General features: G+C 45.5%; 1 protein-coding gene across 10 annotated transcripts in view; it reads right to left on the bottom strand.

Moving 5' to 3' along the window:
• Positions 1-20,063, bottom strand: part of ETV6 (ETS variant transcription factor 6) — a 231,006-nt gene that overhangs the window by 15,653 nt on the left and 195,290 nt on the right. For 9 of the 10 annotated variants that reach the window (XM_061582478.1, XM_061582479.1, XM_061582485.1 and 6 more), the window contains 2 exons: positions 13,116-13,250; positions 5,191-5,736 (listed from right to left, as the gene is read on the bottom strand). In XM_061582478.1, the coding sequence (XP_061438462.1) occupies positions 5,191-5,736; positions 13,116-13,250 (681 nt within the window). The remainder of the gene's footprint in view (positions 1-5,190; positions 5,737-13,115; positions 13,251-20,063) is intronic. The other variant, XM_061582481.1, reaches the window with a different exon arrangement.

The following is a 20,063-nucleotide window of genomic DNA, read 5'->3' as shown; positions in this document are numbered from 1 at the left end:
GCTGATTGCATCTATATATTACCCATGCTCTAAAGATTGCAGAATGTGGAACGTTTCCCCATACTCACAAATGTGATGAACAGAGATGGTTGCTGGCACCCAGTGAGCTGAGTGGGGACCTGAACCCAGCTCTTACTAGCTGTTCTCTGATATGCTCATCACTACATTTAAGTGCATCTATATCTATGTTTAACTGTAATTTTGATGTCTCTCTGCAATAATCTTTTTATACCCAGAAACCTGAGTTTGTTCTGCTGGACGTTTTAACCTTTTAGGGTGGCTGGCAGGATGCTGTAGTAAGTGGGTGCATGAATACCCCAAGCGTAAGGCCCATAAAAGCTGGGGATACCCATTAAAAGTTGGTTCTGTTTTGCGTTGGACTAAAACAGAAATAATTCAACAGTGGCAGTGTACTCAAAATATATCCTGTTTAGTAAAGCACAGACTTTGTTTTGTTTTTTAAAGTTCCTCTCTTCAGTCAGACTGGAAGCGGGAAAACTAGTAGATGAAAGGATATCCTGGCACTTGCCATGGTATCTGTACATAAGAATTCCAAGAATCTGCTCTCCAGTACGAATCATACAATAAAATTCACAATCTATGGGGAGAGACCACAGGTTAGTGGTAGATCCCGCTGTGATGAGTTCGCTGGGCACTTCCAAGATAAGATCACATGCATTCGTCGGGACTTGGACTCCAATATTACAGCAGTTGGACTTAATGAGGCATCCGGAACACGGTCTTGTCCTTGTTTATTGGATGAGTTTCAGTTGGTGCAGCTTGAGGATGTTGACAAGGTCCTTGGACTGGTCCGGGCGACCACGTCTGTGCTGGATCCTTGCCCCTCTTGGCTAGTGAAAGCTGGCAGGAGTGGAACTGCCGGCTGGGTCAAGGAGGTAATAAATGCCTCCTTGAGAGAGGGAGTGGTCCCCTGCTGCCTGAAAGAGGCGGTAGTGAGACCACTCCTGAAGAAACCTTCCTTGGACCCAGATAACTTGAACAACTATAGACCGGTAGCGAATGTTCCATTCCTGGGCAAGGTTCTAGAACGGGTGGTCGCTGGCCAGCTCCAGGGGCTCTTGGATGACACTGATTATCTAGATCCATTTCAATCCGGTTTTAGGCCCGGTTTTGGCACTGAAACAGCCTTGGTCGCCCTGTACGATGACCTTTGTCGGGAGAGAGAAAGGGGGAGTGTGACTCTGTTGATTCTCCTTGATCTCTCAGCTGCTTTTGATACCATCGACCATGGTATCTTTCTGGAGAGACTCACGGAGTTGGGAGTTGGGGGTACTGCTTGGCAGTGGCTCCGCTCCTACTTGGTGGGTCGTCTCCAGAAGGTAGTGCTTGGGAAACACTGCTCGACACCCTGGACTCTCCATTGTGGAGTCCCACAGGGATCAGTACTGTCCCCCATGCTTTTCAACATCTACACGAAGCCTCTGGGTGAGATCATCAGGAGTTTTGGGGTGCGTTGTCATCAGTACGCTGATGACACGCAACTCTATTTCTCCTTTTCATCTTCTTCAGGTGAGGCTGTTAACGTGCTAAACCGTTGCCTGGCCGCGATAATGGACTGGATGGAAGCTAATAAACTGAAGCTCAATCCAGACAAGACCGAGACGCTGTTGGTGAGCGCCTTCTCTGCTCAGATGATGGATGTTCACCCTGTTCTTGATGGGGTTACACTCCCCTTGAAGGAACAGGTTTGTAGCTTGGGGGTTCTCTTCGACACTTCCTTGTCCCTTGAGGCTCAGGTAGCCTCGGTGGCACGGAACGCTTTCTACCATCTCCGACTGGTAGCCCAGCTACGTCCCTATATCTGGACAATGATGACCTCGCCTCAGTGGTCCATGCTCTGGTAACCTCTAGATTGGACTACTGCAATGCGCTCTACGTTGGGCTGCCCTTGAAGACAGTTCAGAAACTACAGCTAGTCCAGAATGCGGCGGCTAGATTGTTGACGAGGACCAGACGGTCCTCTCATATAACACCTGTTCTGGCCCGTCTGCACTGGCTTCCTATCTGTTTCCGGGCTAGATTCAAAGTGCTGGTTTTGACCTATAAAGCCTTACACGGCATGGGACCGCAATACCTGGTGCAACGCCTCTCTCAATATGAACCTACCCGTACACTACGCTCAACATCTAAGGCCCTCCTCCGAGTTCCGTCTCATCGAGAGGCTCGGAGGGTGATGACAAGAGCTAGGGCCTTTTCGGTGGTGGCCCCTGAATTATGGAATAGTCTCCCCGATGAGGTGCGCCTGGCGCCTACGCTGATATCTTTTCGGTGCCAGGTGAAAACTTTTCTATACTCCCAGGCATTTTAATTACACTTTAATTGTATTTTATTGTATTTTAATGCTACTTAATTATTTGTTCTGTTGAGTTTGCTATTTATTTCTATGTTTTGTATTTTATGTTGCTGTTTTACTCTTATGTACACCGCCCAGAGAGCCTTTTGGCTTTGGGCGGTATAGAAATTAAATTAAATAAAAATAAATAAATAAATGTGATTTGCGTCCCAAAGGTTCCAGACTAAATTCCTGGTGATGAAACTGAGATTATCATACTTTGGACATATAATGAGAAGACATGATTCACTGGAAAAGACAATAATGCTGGGAAAAACAGAAGGGAGTAGAAAAAGAGGAAGGCCAAACAAGAAACAGATTGATTCCATAAAGGAAGCCACAGGCCTGAACTTACAAGATCTGAAAAGGGTGGTTCATGAGAGATGCTATTGGAGGTCGCTGATTCATAGGGTTGCCATAAGTCGAAATCGACTTGAAGGCACATAACACACACACTACTGAAAAGGATCTTAACTAGCCTGGCTAGGAAGGAAAGACCCCCTCCTGAGACCCAAGGAAAGCCACTGGCAGCCCAGCGGTCAATTCTGCCTAGATGGTCTACTCTTGACTCAGTGTAAGGCTAGTTCATATCTCTGAATTTAATCTTGCGCCCATCTACATGAACTAGTGCCACATCACTGATTTAAATGTTTCAAACTGAACAACAAAAACTGTTTCTTCACATCCTTATATTAACAGTACATAGTTAATAGAAGTGGATGGGAGATTGAACCTCTCTCCAACAGTTAGTCATCTGTATCAGCTCCAAATAAAAATAATGAAATAATAATTTGTCACTTGGGATGCCAAAAGTTACTCAGAATAATACAAGTACCTCAGTGATCAGTGTTTGTAATTAATTTCTTCCACAATCACTTCACAATGCACATTAGAAATATTATGTGCAGTGCCCCAGTCTCAGGCATGTCAAAATAGTTTTGTCAATCAATCCAACATATGGATAATTAAAATAACAGTTAAGGTTTTGATTGAATAGAAAATCAAATTCAAATGGGTTATAGAACCTAACTCACTCTTGGGGACAGCTCCCACTTGTTGGTGGCTCCAGCATGAGCACCACTGGAAGTGGTGTAGAGCCACTGGTAGACTCACAGGCAGGTTCTGCTCACTCATGCACCCAATTACTGGGATTTCTTTAGAAATGTTCCTTGTGCCAACCACAGCACTCACTTATGCAGCTGTCACATGGAGGCTCCAGTTTACATGAGTGCAAGTCCTCCCGGTATGCTTCATGGGAGCCAGTGGTATGAGTGAACTGGCATGATATTTGGCTAGGGAAATAAACCTCTGGACAACGTACCTAATGGTTACATGTCCTCCTAAGCATCAGGGCTGAATCCCAATAGCCCTGTGTGCACACAGAAGGTGTTCCTGCACACATAAAGACGACTCTCTGATCACCCTGTGCTACACTGAGAATCCCCTAATCTTGAGAAGTGTCCTTCTGGAGTTGCATGAGAGGCTGAAGAGAGAAGGAGAGACCAGAAAAGCCCTAATATATTTGTGATATTCCCTGTGTGGGTGTTTTGATCTGGCAAATGTTTCTTCCTAAGTCAACTTTTGAACTGGCTTGTACTAGAAGCCTTGACAGCTCCCATGAACTCCTGAAATTCTTGTTACTGATCTTGGATGCTTGAATCTTGGCCTTGATCCTGAACTGGACTGATTGTCACTACTCCTTTGCCTTGTAAGAGCATCTGGACTATATTCTGCTTTTTTCACAACGCTGAACTGGTACTGTTAGTCCACAGTGCCGGAGAGGGCGTTTGGGGGCAACCGTGTCGAGAGCCCGACGCGCCTCGCTGTTCCACAGCATGACAAGGGCTTCAACAGGGTCACCTGCTCTATCTACTGGGGACTCCCCCAGGGCATTCAGGAATCCAGTGGATTCCATTAGGCTCCGTGGGCGGACCATCTTAATCTGTCCACCACACCTGCAGGGAAGGATCGGAGCCATAAGTCTAAACTTCACGAGGAAGTCATCTGACCATGACAATGGGGTGACATCCACCCCCGCCATCTCCAGACTAACAGCATGCTTGGGTGAACCTCAAGTTATATTGAAACAGAAAAAGGGAAAACCAAACAACAAAACGAAACAAAAAGGGAACATAGTTTGTGGATTGCTGTTGGAAGCCCAGCTGTGACCCTTTTCACTGGGGCTGAAGTCTAAAACCCAGATACCACAAAAATGACTTAAGACTGAGCCTACATCAGTTTCTTTTTGCTGAAATCTGTGCTATTTTTTTCTTAATGCCATGTCTTGTTAGACATCTTGTTTCATGCTTTGTATGTTTAGAAAATTCTGGTCCATAGATACCAATTTTCCTCTTCACGTACAGCATAAAAGAAATAACCTCATAAATGAAGCATGTCCAAACCATGAGTATGTCCGAGGCAGAAAGTCTACATCAACATGGGACTTAATCCACCAGGATGCTGTCCTGTGCAAACCCCATTGAAACTGGAGTTGTGCAGGAAAACAACCTTCACCGGCGAGGTCTGCCACCTTTACTGACATCCAAAATCTGCCACAAGCAGGCAGCTGTATCATTAAGGTCGTAGTAGGGTCACTTCTGTGTATACTGCAACATCTTTGCCAAGTCACTTTCTACTTCTGTTTACCCATTCACTTCAATAATATCTCCAACCTATGGATTTTTGTGTTTTTAAATGAAGCTAGCAAATTATGTGCATGCACACAATATACAACAGAACTGCAAATACCTACCATGCACAACATTAACACTTTTGCTTGGAAAATCATGTAACAGATTCCAAAGAAACATACATGATCTGGAACTTATCATACTAACCTGCTATCCTTCCAATTGGCATTGCATGCTCTTCGGGTGGAGAGACAGAGACCATGATGTGATTCATGTAAGCTAATTCTTCCCGGTGGGACAGGTTGATAGGTTTTACCTCTCTGTGCAACCCATCTTCAGACAACCTTGAAGCTTTGAAATCCACAGAGTGCCTGGGGTTCAGTATCAAAGGGTGCATGATGGGGCTGGGCATCAGCTGAATCACTCTGGTGTTTTCTTGGCGGGGACTGGAAGGCTTCTGAAGCACTTCAGAAGGGGTTGGGCAGTGGTTATTCTCCATAGGAGACACTGAGAGAGGGTAAGACTCTTGGTGATTGTTCTCCTGGTGGTGTCTTGTCCCCGAAAGCCTATCAGCTGGTGACAGCCGACGAATAGTGTTCTCCAATGGGGATTTCAATGACCGCTGCTCAGGTTCTGGTGAGGGTCTGTGGTTGGCGCTAATGGGTGATCTAGAACGATGCAATAGTTCAATGGTAGGTGGGTTGTGATGCATTGTGTCTGTTGATTGTCTTGAGGGTCTCTGGACAAAGTTTTCTGTAGAGCAAAAGAAAGACAAAAATTGGGCACCACGTGATAGGTTCAATAAAACTACATCAGCCCTTTAGATCAGGAATGGCCACACTAATGGCCCATAGGTAAGATGTGACCTAGAAAAAAAATCACCTTGATTCTTTTGGTCTAGTCAAATTTTAACTAAGGTGGGGAAAACACTAGTTGTCCCAAGGATAAAAACATTGTTTTGAAAAACTGGAAGACAAAAATATTCATACCATGTTTGTTTCCTGAGTGCATGTACAGATATGTCACAGGCTTTATAATAGAGCCTAGGGGCTGTGTTTACTTCGCTTAAAAATATTGCAATTCTATGCCAAAATAAGCTGTATTGCAACAATTATGCAAATTGTGCAAAATGTATCACATTTGCATCAATTATTCTGCAACATTTAGCCTAATTTTGCTAGACATGGGGAGACAAGGATGCTGAAGTCCTTGCTTCAACCACTGAAAATATTATTTTGTCACCTCTTCGGGTTCTGAGATGATAGCAGAAAGTGCTCCCCTATCTGTGAGCAATCTGTGCAGCCATAAAATCTGGAATTCTTTTTTTTTGAAAGAAAGAAAGAAAGAAAGAAAGAAAGAAAGAAAGAAAGAAAGAAAGAAAGAAAGAAAGAAAGAAAGAAAGAAAGAAAGAAAGAAGAGGGCACTGTCACATACTTTTTTTGTGGTACTATGAAATCCTGGCATACAGACAGTCCTGTATACATTCATGAAGAAGCTGAGTTGCAAAAATAAGAAAAAAAATACATCCAGCTCCCATTGTCACTATCTGAAGGTAAAAGTGGACCTCAAGAATACAGAATTTGGCCTTCTGTGTTGCTTAGCAGACCCTCTTACAGTGCAATCCTATGCATCTCTACTCAGAACTAATCCCCTCTGAATTCAATGGGAGTTACAGGTAAGTTTGCATAGGATTTCAGCCTTAATAAAACATTTCTGTATATTTATTAATGAGGAATATATATGTCCCCTCCTCTGATTTTTTCCCCCAGTTTAAGAAGAAACATCTTTAATACTTGATCATTCTAAATCTTCTAACTGAAAGGGAATTTTGCATCATCACAAGTGCAATTTATCCTGAAATATCACGCTGCTGTTTTCCTACAGTAAAACATGGGTTGTCAATGCGGCGTCCATGGGTGCACTTGTGTCCTCAGACACCTTCCCTGGTGCCTGCAGGGCCCCATCCCTGCTCCCCTGCTGAAATGAGGCTTGTGAACGTTAACTCTTGCCTTATCAGCTGCACCCCCCATTAGGCTTCGAGTGGGGAGAAGCAACAACACTTGTTTCAAGCCTAAATTCTAGAGTGGTGGTGAGATGGGGTGTGCATGTATATGCACAATTGCAGGGCATGCATGCATGGTTCCAGCAGGTGAATGGCACCCACAACAGTTTCTCCAGCTTGCAAACGTGCCCATGGGCCCAAAATGATTGGCGACCTCTGCAATAAAATAAGCTAGCTAAATATAAAACATTAAGTCCAATACTGTGTCCAGTTCTGGTCTCCGCACTTCAAGAAGGATGCAGACAAATTGGAACGGGTTCAGAGGAGGGCAACAAGGATGATCAGGGGACTGGAAACAAAGCCCTGTGAGGAGAGGTTGAAAGAACTGGGCATGTTTAGCCTGGAGAAGAGAAGACTGAGGGGAGATATGATAGCACTCTTCAAGTACATGAAAGGTTGTCACACAGAGGAGGGCCAGGATCTCTTCTCATTCATCCCAGAGTGCAGGACATGGAATAATGGGCTCAAGTTGCAGGAAGCCAGATTTCAACTGGACATCAGGAAAAACTTCCTAACTGTTCAAGCCATACAATGGAACCAATTACGTAGAGAGGTAGTGGGCTCTCCGACACTGGAGGCATTCAAGAGGCAGCTGGACAGCCATCTGTCGGGAATGCTTTGATTTGGATTCCTGCATTGAGCAGGGGGTTGGACTCGATGGCCTTGTAGGCCCCTTCCAACTCTACTATTCTATGATTCTAAGTTAAGCAGTTTTAGAATTCACTTCATTTGGGAGGGAAATATGTATCGAACTCTCCCACTTTAAGCAAACAAATGAAAAGGTGCTTAGCTGGATGGTGCCCTGTATGTGACCCAAAACATTTTGGCACTAGGAAAAAGTGTTTCCCTGACACCTTGTAGTGTGTACTCTGGCCTTCTAAAACTGTGATAAAAAATGCAAGGCATGGTGACAAGAAAGGAGGGAAGTCACAAGCTGATATTATATGGAATTAGTTTGTTCTTATGAACAAGAAAAATAAAAAACCTCATTTTGGTAAGAATCTCCATGAGGACAAGTGTAAAATGTGTGTGTGTGCATGCACACAGACACACACACGCACACACACACAGGTCATTATCCAATTAATCTGAATTAAATTAACATCCATTTATTTCAATTAAGCATGTCCTTAAATCCCTCACATTAAAATCAGTAGACTTCATAACTAAAAAATATTTGCTGGATTATGCCCTATGCATCTAATTATTTATCATGAATACTACACAATAAAATGCTATGAGAGTTTTAAAAAAATGAATTACAAAATAAAACATCCTTGATCACTGGGCTTTTAAAAAAATGCCATAAAATCCCTGTATTTCCAGTTCCCTGAAGAACCTCCCAAGGAGGCTTTGTACTGTGTACTATCCATACATAGTACTAACAAGAGATTTGCCAAATCATGTGTTGCTGTGCTAAGTACACTATTAAAGCTATTTATTTAAGTTCTGCTCCATATTCATTGCTTAATATAAACCATTAAACGTTTACAAAACAAGCATATGGCCAAAATAAAAAACGTTAAGGAACTGTAATAATTTTCAGCCTTTTTGTGACACACATGAGGCTTTGCCTTGCTGTGTCACAATGCACATAGACTTAACAGCTGTATTTGCTCCTCCACATCCTTAGTCTGTGGTTACCACTATTGTTTTAAAGGGTCTGTTTAAAAAGTACAGAGTGACGCTTTATTCTAAAAAAAATCAACACATGACGCAAACACAAGTCCTCCACTAAGCCCTGTGAATGTGTACTTCAAAAGCTGGAAAAATGGGATTCTACTGGTACTAGCTCAGTGACCTTAGGCTGACTCCATGCCTGCTCGTTAGGCTGTCCACCTCCAAAGACATCTTGCCAGTAACCACCAGTTTCCTTGTTAGGACTAAGGAGGAAGCGACATTGGTCTGGACTTTATGATTCACATGCCCCAAATCATAAACAAGAAAGGTCTGTCTTTGTTTGACTACTTAGGTTAGTAATAACGAAATGGGCGCAAGGAAATGAAACTTCAGTGCCAGGCCAGGCCCTGTCTGCGGTGAGCAACAGTGTCTTAAAACTGGATTTAAAAAGAAGAAACCTTAAAGTATATTTTATGGTCCTGTGTGGCATCAGGTTATCCAGTAGATAGGAACAGAGCAAGTCATCATAATTTTTGCTGAAGGCGCAGCTAGCTACAGTGGACAGAGTTTTCGACTTGAACTGCAAAGTTCGATTGCTGCTCATTCACAAACCTCACTGGATGACTTTGGGCACTGCCTCTCTGCCTAGACCGCCTCACAGGGTGGCTGTGAGGACAAAATGGAATGACTCCATTGAAGCTGCCTTGAGGTCCTTGGAGAAATAGTGGGCATACAAATGAGATCTATAAAAACAAAAATTTGTTGGTGTGTGTACAGCACAGCTGGGCATATAGCTCACTGGATCTTGTTAAGAACTCCAGAGATTTCAATTTTCAAAAACATTTCTAGCCCTTATGGCTACACAGCTATACTCAGAAAAGCAATGGCAAATAAATAACATGAAGGAGAAGAAACTAGGAAGAAAGTAAATGTCTCAGGCTGCAATCCAACACTCATTGAACTCAATAGAAATTACTTCTGAGTAGTCTTTCTGAGTAGACATTGTAAGATTGCATTGTGAGTCTCTCTGTATTTTCCAGGTTGTTTTTTGCATGTGAATGTAACAATATTTTACTAATAAATATTGCAATTTACACATGCATCAACTGCAATGCAACATTTACCATATGCATAAAAGTAACATGCAAAATATGTTGATAACTACAATTTATCTTACCTCACATTAAGTTTCAACTACATACTTCTGCATGTAGAAGAAATTATAATCAAGTGGTGCCTCTCACTCAGGACAAGACAGAGTTCTTTGTTGTGCTCTCAAAAGTAAAGAACAGAGTTTCTCACCCAGCAAAAGAAGAATAGGAGTTGGTCCGCATGACCATATGGCCTTTGGCATCCATTTCTCCTCCCAACCTACGAAGACCCTCTCTGTGACAAGTCTGTGCCCGAGTGTGCCTACTGACATTGTTTTGGAATGACTGCTCCAAAAAGTAGGAGAAAAACAGAACCACACTCACTGTTAAATTGTAAAGCTAGCCTGAAGACTGACTGCCAGGCCCTTCTGCTCTTATGGCCATTCACTGTGAGCTGTTTGGAGCAGAAACATACTGCAGAACCAAATGAAGATTAAAAAAAACACACACAAAAAGCCAAGAGGCAGCACAGTGCTATATTTAGTGGTGTGAGTTCCTCCAGGCACCGGATAACAGGAAAGAGGCTGCACAAGTGACTCAAAGTACACAAGTGCTCATTACCTGCTTGTGAACACTTGGCACAAAGGGTTTCCCTCATTGCCCAGAGTCTGTGGCTGGAAGTAATCCATAATTAAAACAAAACACTCCTCTTCAGCTTTTAATTTCTACCAAAGGAGGCTTTTAAAAATGCACAACTAAAAGCTTGATTGTTGTGGCTGGAAGCATATCTGAGGGGAAAGGATCAAAGAGCAAAAATATTCACCAAGTCCTTCAACACAGGGTCGGGTGTGGCTATAAGGGGCAGGGGCTGAAGCAAAGTTAGAGGTGAAAAAGGGCCCATGAACTCTTCTCACAGGAGGTGCCATGGTATAGCTGGTGCTGCTGGACTACTCGGAGTCTGTTAGTCTTGGCATTCCTTACTGGCATCACACAAGGGAGATGGACAGTATACTAGAACAGTAACCAGCCTTCCTTCTTATGGGCCACAGAGATAGAAGTTGAACAATGTGGAATCTTTAAAATCCAGATACCACGTTTGGTGTAGAGTAGCAGTGGGGAACCTTTGGCTTTTGAGCCAGATTGGCTTCTCAGGTCTCCCCCATTTGGCCTGTGAGAATGTTTCAGCCAAGCCATGCCCACCTGCCCTCACATCATACATGATGTCAGGTGTGGGTCAGGTAAAAACACAACTGGGGCTGAAAGGGGTTTTTGCAGGGTGCCTACAAAGCCCGCTGTAAACTGTTCTGCACCTGACTTCACATGCTCCAATAATCAGCTGATTGTTGGATCTTACAGAGCGCTGTGCACCGGGTTTCACAAACTCCGTAATTATCTGTCAGTCACAGACATCTGTCAAACTCATGAAATCACAATGACGTCAGGTAACTTGTTCTTGCCCACACGGTTTGAAATCAATCACAGTGCACTTGGCTTTGCAAGCTCAGCTGATCATTGGATCTTGCCAAGTGCTATGCATGGGGATTCACAACTTAGATGATCAGCTCATTGTAAAGCCCCCTGCATAGCACTTTGCAAGACCAGACCATCAGCTGATTGTCACTGCTTTGTGGGTTGCACCTTTGGCCACTTGGTTTGATTTCAAACTGTGCAGGTAAAACTGGGTCACTGACATCCAGATCCAGTCACTGAAAAGTCCCCTTTCCTGTGTAGAGCACACCATGCAAGAATAGTGAAGGGGATCAGGATACCGAGCAGGTAAGAGAGCCTAAGGCACTCCAGTGGCCAGAGTGCTGAAATTAAACAAGAGAGATTTGAGTTCACATCGCTCTGAATGATGTTGGTCCAGTCTAACTTACCCCACACGGTTGTGGTGAGAATACAGTGTTGAAAGGGGGAATCCTGTATGCCACCCTGAGTTCTCTGGCATAAAACGCAATAAAAGATGAAGTAGGGAGCTCCCTAGAGATTACGGTTCAGGATCACTTGATCATCTGTGCTCTGGACAAATACAGGATGTCCTGACCAGGGAAGCAAAAGGAGATCCACATTTCCAAGAACTAAGAGGGCACAACTTAAAATGCAATTTTGCATTATGAAGCCTTGTAATAGTTTGAGCAGAGAATCAAGCCTTATGCTTCCAGTGTAATGTAACTGTTAAGAGAATGAGCCCTGATGATCCTTGGATTTATATGCTCCTTCCTTCTTCTTACACAAAGAGATGAGCAACTTCTGCTCCTGCTTTCCAGGAAAGCATGGTGGTTCACAGTCCTGGCATAAAGGGAAGTGTAAAACACACAATTTGGATGAAACAACACAACTATGCTTTGCTGAAATCCAGAACCAAAAGTAACTCATTCCCATGCACGAGGGGAAGAAGAAGTGTGTGACCCTGAAGCTTGCGTTTCTTAATTTCAAACCACGGGTTGGCATTATGCTGAAAGAGCCCCAGTGTTTCCAATTCCAAATGTAGAGCTGTATACAGATTCACTAGCCAGGTCTGTTGGGGACTTCATTATCTGCCCACATGAATGGAAAGATGCCTTAGAATACACTGAACATTCCCCTGAGGTTGCACATTGTAGAGAAGGCTGGAATGTGGTGGGCAACTTCTCTTTTGGAGACATTTGGTCTCTTCGGGGGAATTTGTCCACTATTGATGATCATCTTATTGCAGATTTTCCTGGCCATGCTACCCCAGGTCCTTTTAACAGAAGGTGCCAGGAACTGATCCTGTGATGTTCCGCATGCAAAGCATGTGCTTTCTCACTGAGCTATGGACCACTGCCAAAATGATGTTTTGCTTTCATTAAATAGAAACTTCATTATGAATGGAAACTGAAGCACAGCACTATCCAATGATAAAAGGCAAATTCACTTGCTAAGTAGTGCTTGTCAAATATACACTTGTGTTTGATATAGGAAGAAAGTTAAACTAGAACCTCTTCCTGCACCCCGGTGTGCCAGTTTTTTGTTTCTCATTGGTTAAGTGAACCAGTAGGTATGCTCTATAGTATTAAGCACTCTGTTGATGGCACAGTTAGAGTGATCATCTTGCTGCAAGCCTTCCTTGCATATTATGACAAAAGTAAAAGAAAATTCAGCCACATTACTTCAGACTTTGGTTTTCCTTGTTCTCCTTAGTAATGTATTTTCTAACTTTATTTAACAATTCTTAGTTCATTTTTAGAGGAGTTATCTACATATGTAGCTACAGCCACAATCCAATGACCATGATGTAAAGCGTTCATTCCCCCATCCCCCCCAATTATCCTGTTCCATTCCACGCAAAGCCCCCAGGTAACTATGCTTTTTATGAACAAAGAGATATTTGTTGCTACCTTCATCATGGTTTTGATGTAACATGACATCTGGCTGAGCATGGATAGAGTTCCCAGGGTGGAAGAAAGGTGAAAACAGAACATGAGAATTCCTTTGCTTCAAGATATGCTGAAGGAGCTCATATAACACATCACCTGAAAGAAACCGAGAAACAAACCGCTCAAGTGAATGAAAGATAAACAATACTGGTTATCCTGTGTTTGGGCCATGCCATTCACACTGCACCTGGGGACTCACATGATGAAATATTCCCCCATACAAAACAACTGCTGCATCACAGAAAACTAGTATGTCAGGGAGAAGGCAAGGCTAGGCTTGACTAGAACATCTTTCCATGACATCTAGCTTTTTGCATGACACAATTTCTTTTGAAATGCAGTTCTCACCCATGAGAACTTTAGAGACCTTAAATAGCTTGGTTATGAAGGACCACCTGCACGAATCTGCCTGGGGTCTAAAGACTGACTACAGAGACAGTCGCAGGTCTATCATCAAGGTCAATCAGACTGGCAGGGTGTTTTCAGTGGTGGCCCCATTGATGTAGAATTCCCTCACATGGGATGTACATTGGCCCCCCCTTTCATCACTTTTAAATGAGGCTTAGAAAGTCCTTTTAATTTCAATATGCTTTCAATTGTTGATGTTGGTCTGGAGTCTTGTTTTGCTCGTATTTTATCCTTGCTGATGTTGACCAGAATGCTTTTCGGCTGCTATTTTAACTTTCATTTTGTACATGTGTTTTCTATTTTTAAACTATCTTTATGATTTTTGTTTACATTATATTTATATTAGTTTGGTTATGTTGCAAACTGCTTCTGAAGGTTTTTGCCTGGAAAAGTGGGACAGAAAGACCAAAATAAGAAAATAAATAAACTAGGCCAAATACTCTAATATGGAAATGTGATGCCTCCAGAAACAATTTTGGATCCTCAAGTGCTTAACAACCAAGCAAGACACAGAGAAGGAAACAACCCCAGTCCTGCCACATGTCACTGAAACACTGAAAGTGAAGAGATCATTGGTGTGCATACTCTAGGCCACTGTCTCCCACATTTCTAGTAAGTGAGGCACACTTTTTGTCTGAGTTCAAACTGGAGGCAAAAGGCGCTTTCCCCCCAAGGTGCATAACAGTAAACATGGCTTGCTCTCAGAGGAGTAACTCCATCTCCATGTTTCTGTACAAACATCTGGGCATGCCTTCTATTTGGAAGAAGGTAAGCTCATGAAGAGACAAGGACAGCTGCCTCTAATGGTAGGTTATTCTTATGTACTTCTGCATCAAGAATGACTGACTGATCTAATCATGGCAGAATCAGATTTTTAATGTTTAATGTATTTGTACGTTTTATTTTGTACGTCGCCCAGAGTGGCTGGATAACCAGCTAGATGGGCGACTAATAAATTTAATAATAATAAATATAATAACAAAATAAATTGCCTGTTCCCAACAGACACTGATTGGTGGAAGGCTAAGCAGAACAGTGAATTGTGAAGCGATTCAGTGGGCAGCCTCCTCTGTGGGTAGATGTTTTGGGCTCACAGCAGCTTTTGCTTATATAATTTAAGTGAATGCCTAAGATGGACCGGATGTAGGCTAACAAACTGCAACTTCAACCAGACAAGATTTACTTCCAGTCAGTAAGGCTACTGATCTTGAGATACTAATACAACCAGTTTTGGATGGGGTTGCACCCCCCCAAGAATTAAGCTTGCAGCCTGGGAATGCTCCTGGACCCAGCCTTGCTCCTAGAGGGCAAGGTAGCAGTTGCGGCAAGGAGTGCTTCTGCTAAGCTTATGCCGGTGGTCCAGCTGTGCTACTCCTGGAGAAGTGGGATGTGGCCATGATCATGCATAGCAAATCTTCACCTGTTCATCTTCCAATGTGATAAATGCCATCTGCCAAGAATGCTCTTCTGTATTTTACATAGGACAAACAGGCCAGTCTCTACCCAATATGATAAATAGACACAAAATCTGACATCAGAAATTGATTTCTTTTCTTTCTTTAGGAAATATTCAAAAACTAGGGAAGGAACACTTCAACTTTTGGGAGGCACTGTAACTGACCTTCAAGTGGGCACACTTGAACAAAGAAACTGACAATTCAACAAGAGGTTTAATGCTGTCACTTGTCATACTCAAAATGTCAATTGGATTACCAATTCCAGGTCGTCTGTGTTAACAATTGTTTTGTAAATAACAGCTGTTAATTATGTAATTATTCCTGTGTCTTTAGTTTGCTGCTCTGGGCTCCTTCAGGAGGAAGGGCAGGATAAAACATACATACATACATATATACTTTCTGCATTTCATTTCCCTTTGACCTCATTGATTACTGATTTCAACCCATGACTCTCATTGCGGCCTATTGCCGAAATAAAACACAAACACCATTCATTGGGTTAAATCATGGGCCACTTTATTAAACGGAATCAATTAGAATAATGAACCTGCAGAGGGGAAATCAAGTGCGGGAGCATTCTGATGATCCAGGCAAAGCCTGCTTGCAGCCATAGGGCGACTAAACCTTGCCTGAGCCTGGGGCTGCCCTATGCCAGACCCCAGCTCAAGCCACACCCTGAAGATGTGTAGGGGGTCCAACCCGCATCACCGCCCCCCGGAGCCGTGAAACTCCGAGCGGATGAGGCACGTTGGCCCCAAAGGCGGCCCGTGTTCTGCCCCCCGGGCCGTATAGCCCTGAGCTGCAGGCCCCCGGACCGCCAATCGCCCCCAAAGGTGCCTAAAGGTGTCACCTAGCTGCCCTTTCCCTTTAAACCTTTTCCCGCACTTCTTTGCCACAAGTGACCGTTGACATATTGAAGCTAAAAACACACCAATCAGCCTATTAACCCCAAAGGCACCCGTGCTAACCCTTGACCCGTCCCCCCAACCACAGTGTGGAGTAGGCAAAAGAAACCTGCCAGCAAAGCGAGGCAGGCAGGCCAAAAATTCCTAGTCGGCCCCGTAGCGACCAAATGAATCACACTGCAGTAGAGGGAGGGTCGGGCGGGCGCCGCCAAAATTCAAAGGAGGGCGGGAGGCTGGTGGAGTGGCCTTAAATGGCCTTCAGCTGCCCCGCCTCCTTACTGTGCGTCACGACGGCGCGCTGGCGCGCCACGTGCGCACGCACACACCCTTGATGGCGGCCTGGCTTCGGCAGCAGCCGCAAACACGCCCCTTTTGCCCGGCAGGTACCGGGCACGGAACGGGATTGCGGCCTATTGCCGAAATAAAACACAAACACCATTCATTGGGTTAAATCATGGGCCACTTTATTAAACGGAATCAATTAGAATAATGAACCTGCAGAGGGGAAATCAAGTGCGGGAGCATTCTGATGATCCAGGCAAAGCCTGCTTGCAGCCATAGGGCGACTAAACCTTGCCTGAGCCTGGGGCTGCCCTATGCCAGACCCCAGCTCAAGCCACACCCTGAAGATGTGTAGGGGGTCCAACCCGCATCACCGCCCCCCGGAGCCGTGAAACTCCGAGCGGATGAGGCACGTTGGCCCCAAAGGCGGCCCGTGTTCTGCCCCCCGGGCCGTATAGCCCTGAGCTGCAGGCCCCCGGACCGCCAATCGCCCCCAAAGGTGCCTAAAGGTGTCACCTAGCTGCCCTTTCCCTTTAAACCTTTTCCCGCACTTCTTTGCCACAAAAGGGGGACAAGCCTCTGCTTAGTCTCCCTTTACCCCACACCCGATAAGAATCTCATGCAGACCCCTCTGCAGGTCCATCAGGAGGATGGCATCGTTGCCTCCCGAACTGCATGTCCAAGCATGTCTGCCACTGAGGGCCTTGCCCTCCATGTCCGACCACAGCAGACAACCCAAGGCTACCGAGGCCTCGACTGCATGTCCTCACATGCCTGCCACTGAGGGCCTTGCCCTCCATGTCTGACCACAGCAGACGACCCAAGGCTACCGTGGCCTCAACTGCATGTCCTCACATGCCTGCCACTGAGGGCCTTGCCCTCCATGTCTGACCACAGCAGACGACCCGAGGCTACCAAGGCCTCAGCTGCATGTCCTCACATGCCTGCCACTGAGGGCCTTGCCCTTCCTGTCTGACCATAGCAGACGACCAGAGGCTATTGTGGCCTCAACTGCATGTTCTCACATGTCTTGCCCTTCAGTAACCTTCTGCCCTGAACCCTGCTGGAACGACATGGGTAGGAGACCATTCCAGCGCATACTCTGTCAACCCAGTCACCAAACCATGGCCCACCATCAGAGGCCCAGCTGTGAACCAATGTGCGTTTGCGGCCCCAAGGCCAGCCTATGAGCTCATGCCATGGCTGCAGAGTAGACTGCGCATCTGCTCCATCCCCGTCCAGCAACCTGCCAAAAACAGAAACAATCGTGAACAGTTGGGTCCCAGACCTTCAGACTCGCCCCTGGGGTGAATGTATTCCATGCGCCCCCTACTTCCACCTCCTAGCGGCCTGCACCTGCATATACAAAAACCAAATAGACCGTCCCAGGTAGGCAATTCCACTGCCGGGTAGGCAACCCCAATTCCGGAGGGGCATGGCCCTCAAACCCCCATGGGTCCGCTCCCAGGCATCGCGACACTAGACCGAAACTTTATGAGGGAAGATCCCTCCCCCTGAATATCAGGCAGCCAGGCCTATAGCTTCCGGCCAAAAACACTATGTCGCCGTCATGGGGAAGTGTCCAGTCCAGGGGAGGGTAAAATAATGTGGAATGACTCTTGTACCCCTGGTCTGCCTGGAAACAAACCTTGGACCCCAGGATGGCTCGAAGGGAAGTCTGACCTGGCCCCAAACACCCCCACCCCCCATCCGGAAGGCTCCAAAATTAAGTGTGAGGGGTGCTACATGTAACCGCTGAGCTTTGAAGCATGATGGTCACAGGGCACCTCCCTGATCAACAATCCCTGGCGGGTCAGGTGAACATGGAGGGTGAGGATAAGGGGTATGGGGGTGTGCATGGGCCAGCTGGCCAGCACATGACATATCCCAAGACATGTGAATGGTCCTAAAGGCCCCCTGCAAGCCTACCTTGCGACACACTGGCAGACAAGCTTTACTCCTACCATCTGTGATGAATTCCAGGACGAGATTCCTAGGAATAGGCCACGCTTTGCATAGCCCCTGCCATCCCCCCAACTCCCAGGAGTCCCCTCCTGCCCTGACCATCTCTGACTCCCCTCCCCCATCTCCCAGTATGCGGTATGGGACTAGCAGAGTCGGTCCTTCCTCTAACTGGAACACCATTGACGCACTGCAGGAACGGAGGGGGCCACACCGCAGGTTGGCGCATAAGGCAGCCAAAACCCTGAACCTGTGGTGAGGCTGTGAAATCCCTGTTATGGCACTATAAACCCCACCACAGAAGGCCCCCAATACCTGAAGGGCAGAAAGCAAACACTTTCCCAGCCCCTGAAAACTTCAGGATCTTGATCTGCAACAATTCAAGCTTTTTCCAGGCAGCCTGCAGCCCTGGGTCCAAAAGTCGATTTTAATACCCTGGAAGGTGAACACTGGGGCAGGATCCTCCACTTTCCCAGCTGCCAAAAGAACTCCCCAGTTCATAGCTACGCTATAAACTGTGCCATCAAGCGCTAACATGCACCCAAAGTCTGCCCTACCCGAGAACTGGACATCATGAAAATAGTGCCCCACCGCTTCTGGGGCCTCTCGTCTCCTGGCTGTCCCTTCCCAGAAGGGGCTGAAGTGCTCCATGCAAGAATACAGCAGCCCATAGGTAATGCTCTGCTGCATAGTTGACCTAAAAGGCAAAACTCAGCAGCTCAAAATCCACCATGTGTAACAGCTGGCAACGCAGGCAGATTAGCTGCCACACTTGCCCATAAGGCATCTCTGCCACAGGTGCGCACTATATTGAATGAAGTGTAGTGCACTGTGCATAGACTATCTGGTATGAAGCCATCACTGACTGACCCCACTTGTATGACGGATGGTGAATCAGGTAGACTTTGCCCACTGCCACTTTGGGCACTATACAGGGGGGGCACTGAGAGAGCAGAGGTAGGGGATGATGGGAAGGGGCCAATAACCCTGCCCAACTGTGTGTCTTCATCAATTGTCCCCTGGACCAGTGCGTCCATAGGATCCGGAAAACTGCATAATAAAGAAAAACCACATCATAAAATGAGTCTCCCCATAACTGGGCAGTCTGCAAGCAAGGTCCATAGCCCTCGAGCGTAGCTGGGAAGGGACACTTTTCTCAAGCAGCCTCTGCTGGGGGCTGCTTCCCACTCCTTTGGGGGGCCCTGGCCCCACATATCCTTCTGGCTTGTTGTTGTGCCTTTAATAGCAGGTTCGTATTCAGCAGTTATTAGATGGCATGGAGTTAAGCAATGTCATCTTCTAATGTCTGCAGATCAGATGACTCTTAAAAGCACAGGACTAGAGGCCTGTAAAAAAGGTGGGCACCTTATCTACAGACCAGTTTGTAAACTAGCTAAAGAGAAGATGCAAGCAAATGTGCAGCCTGCACGTGATTAATTCCATTATGTTTAAATAATTTACTCAGAGAAATATGAATTGGACCAATTCTATGCATACTTACTTATGAGAAAATCCCCGAGTGTATCGTTACTTCTTCCCCTGGAAGGGTGCATGTGATTGCACACATACAGCAGAATCCTATGTGTGTTTACTCAGAATACCACAGATTAAATGGGTCTTAGGACAGAGGTTTATGGGACTTAACTGATGGAAAGGTTCATATATTTTTACCTGGGTTTTGAAGAACGTATTTGGGGGGGGAGAAGCTTGACAGTGAAAAAAGGGGGGATGAGTTCCCTTTGCATTTGGAGTTGAAGTAGTTTTGGAGGTGAGGTTGCAGCACTAACTGGGGGTCCCTACTGGCTCCTGCAGCCTCCTTTCTGTCTCCAGCTGCCCCCCACCCTCATCAGAAAGCCTCTGCTCTTTGTAATTACATTGCATTGCTCCAATCCAAA

This window comes from Rhineura floridana, chromosome 8 (assembly GCF_030035675.1).
Source record: "Rhineura floridana isolate rRhiFlo1 chromosome 8, rRhiFlo1.hap2, whole genome shotgun sequence".
In the NCBI taxonomy this organism is placed as follows: Eukaryota; Metazoa; Chordata; class Lepidosauria; order Squamata; family Rhineuridae; genus Rhineura; species Rhineura floridana.
The sequence above is the reverse complement of the archived record's forward strand: the minus strand, read 5'-3'. Positions and strand labels throughout refer to the sequence as shown.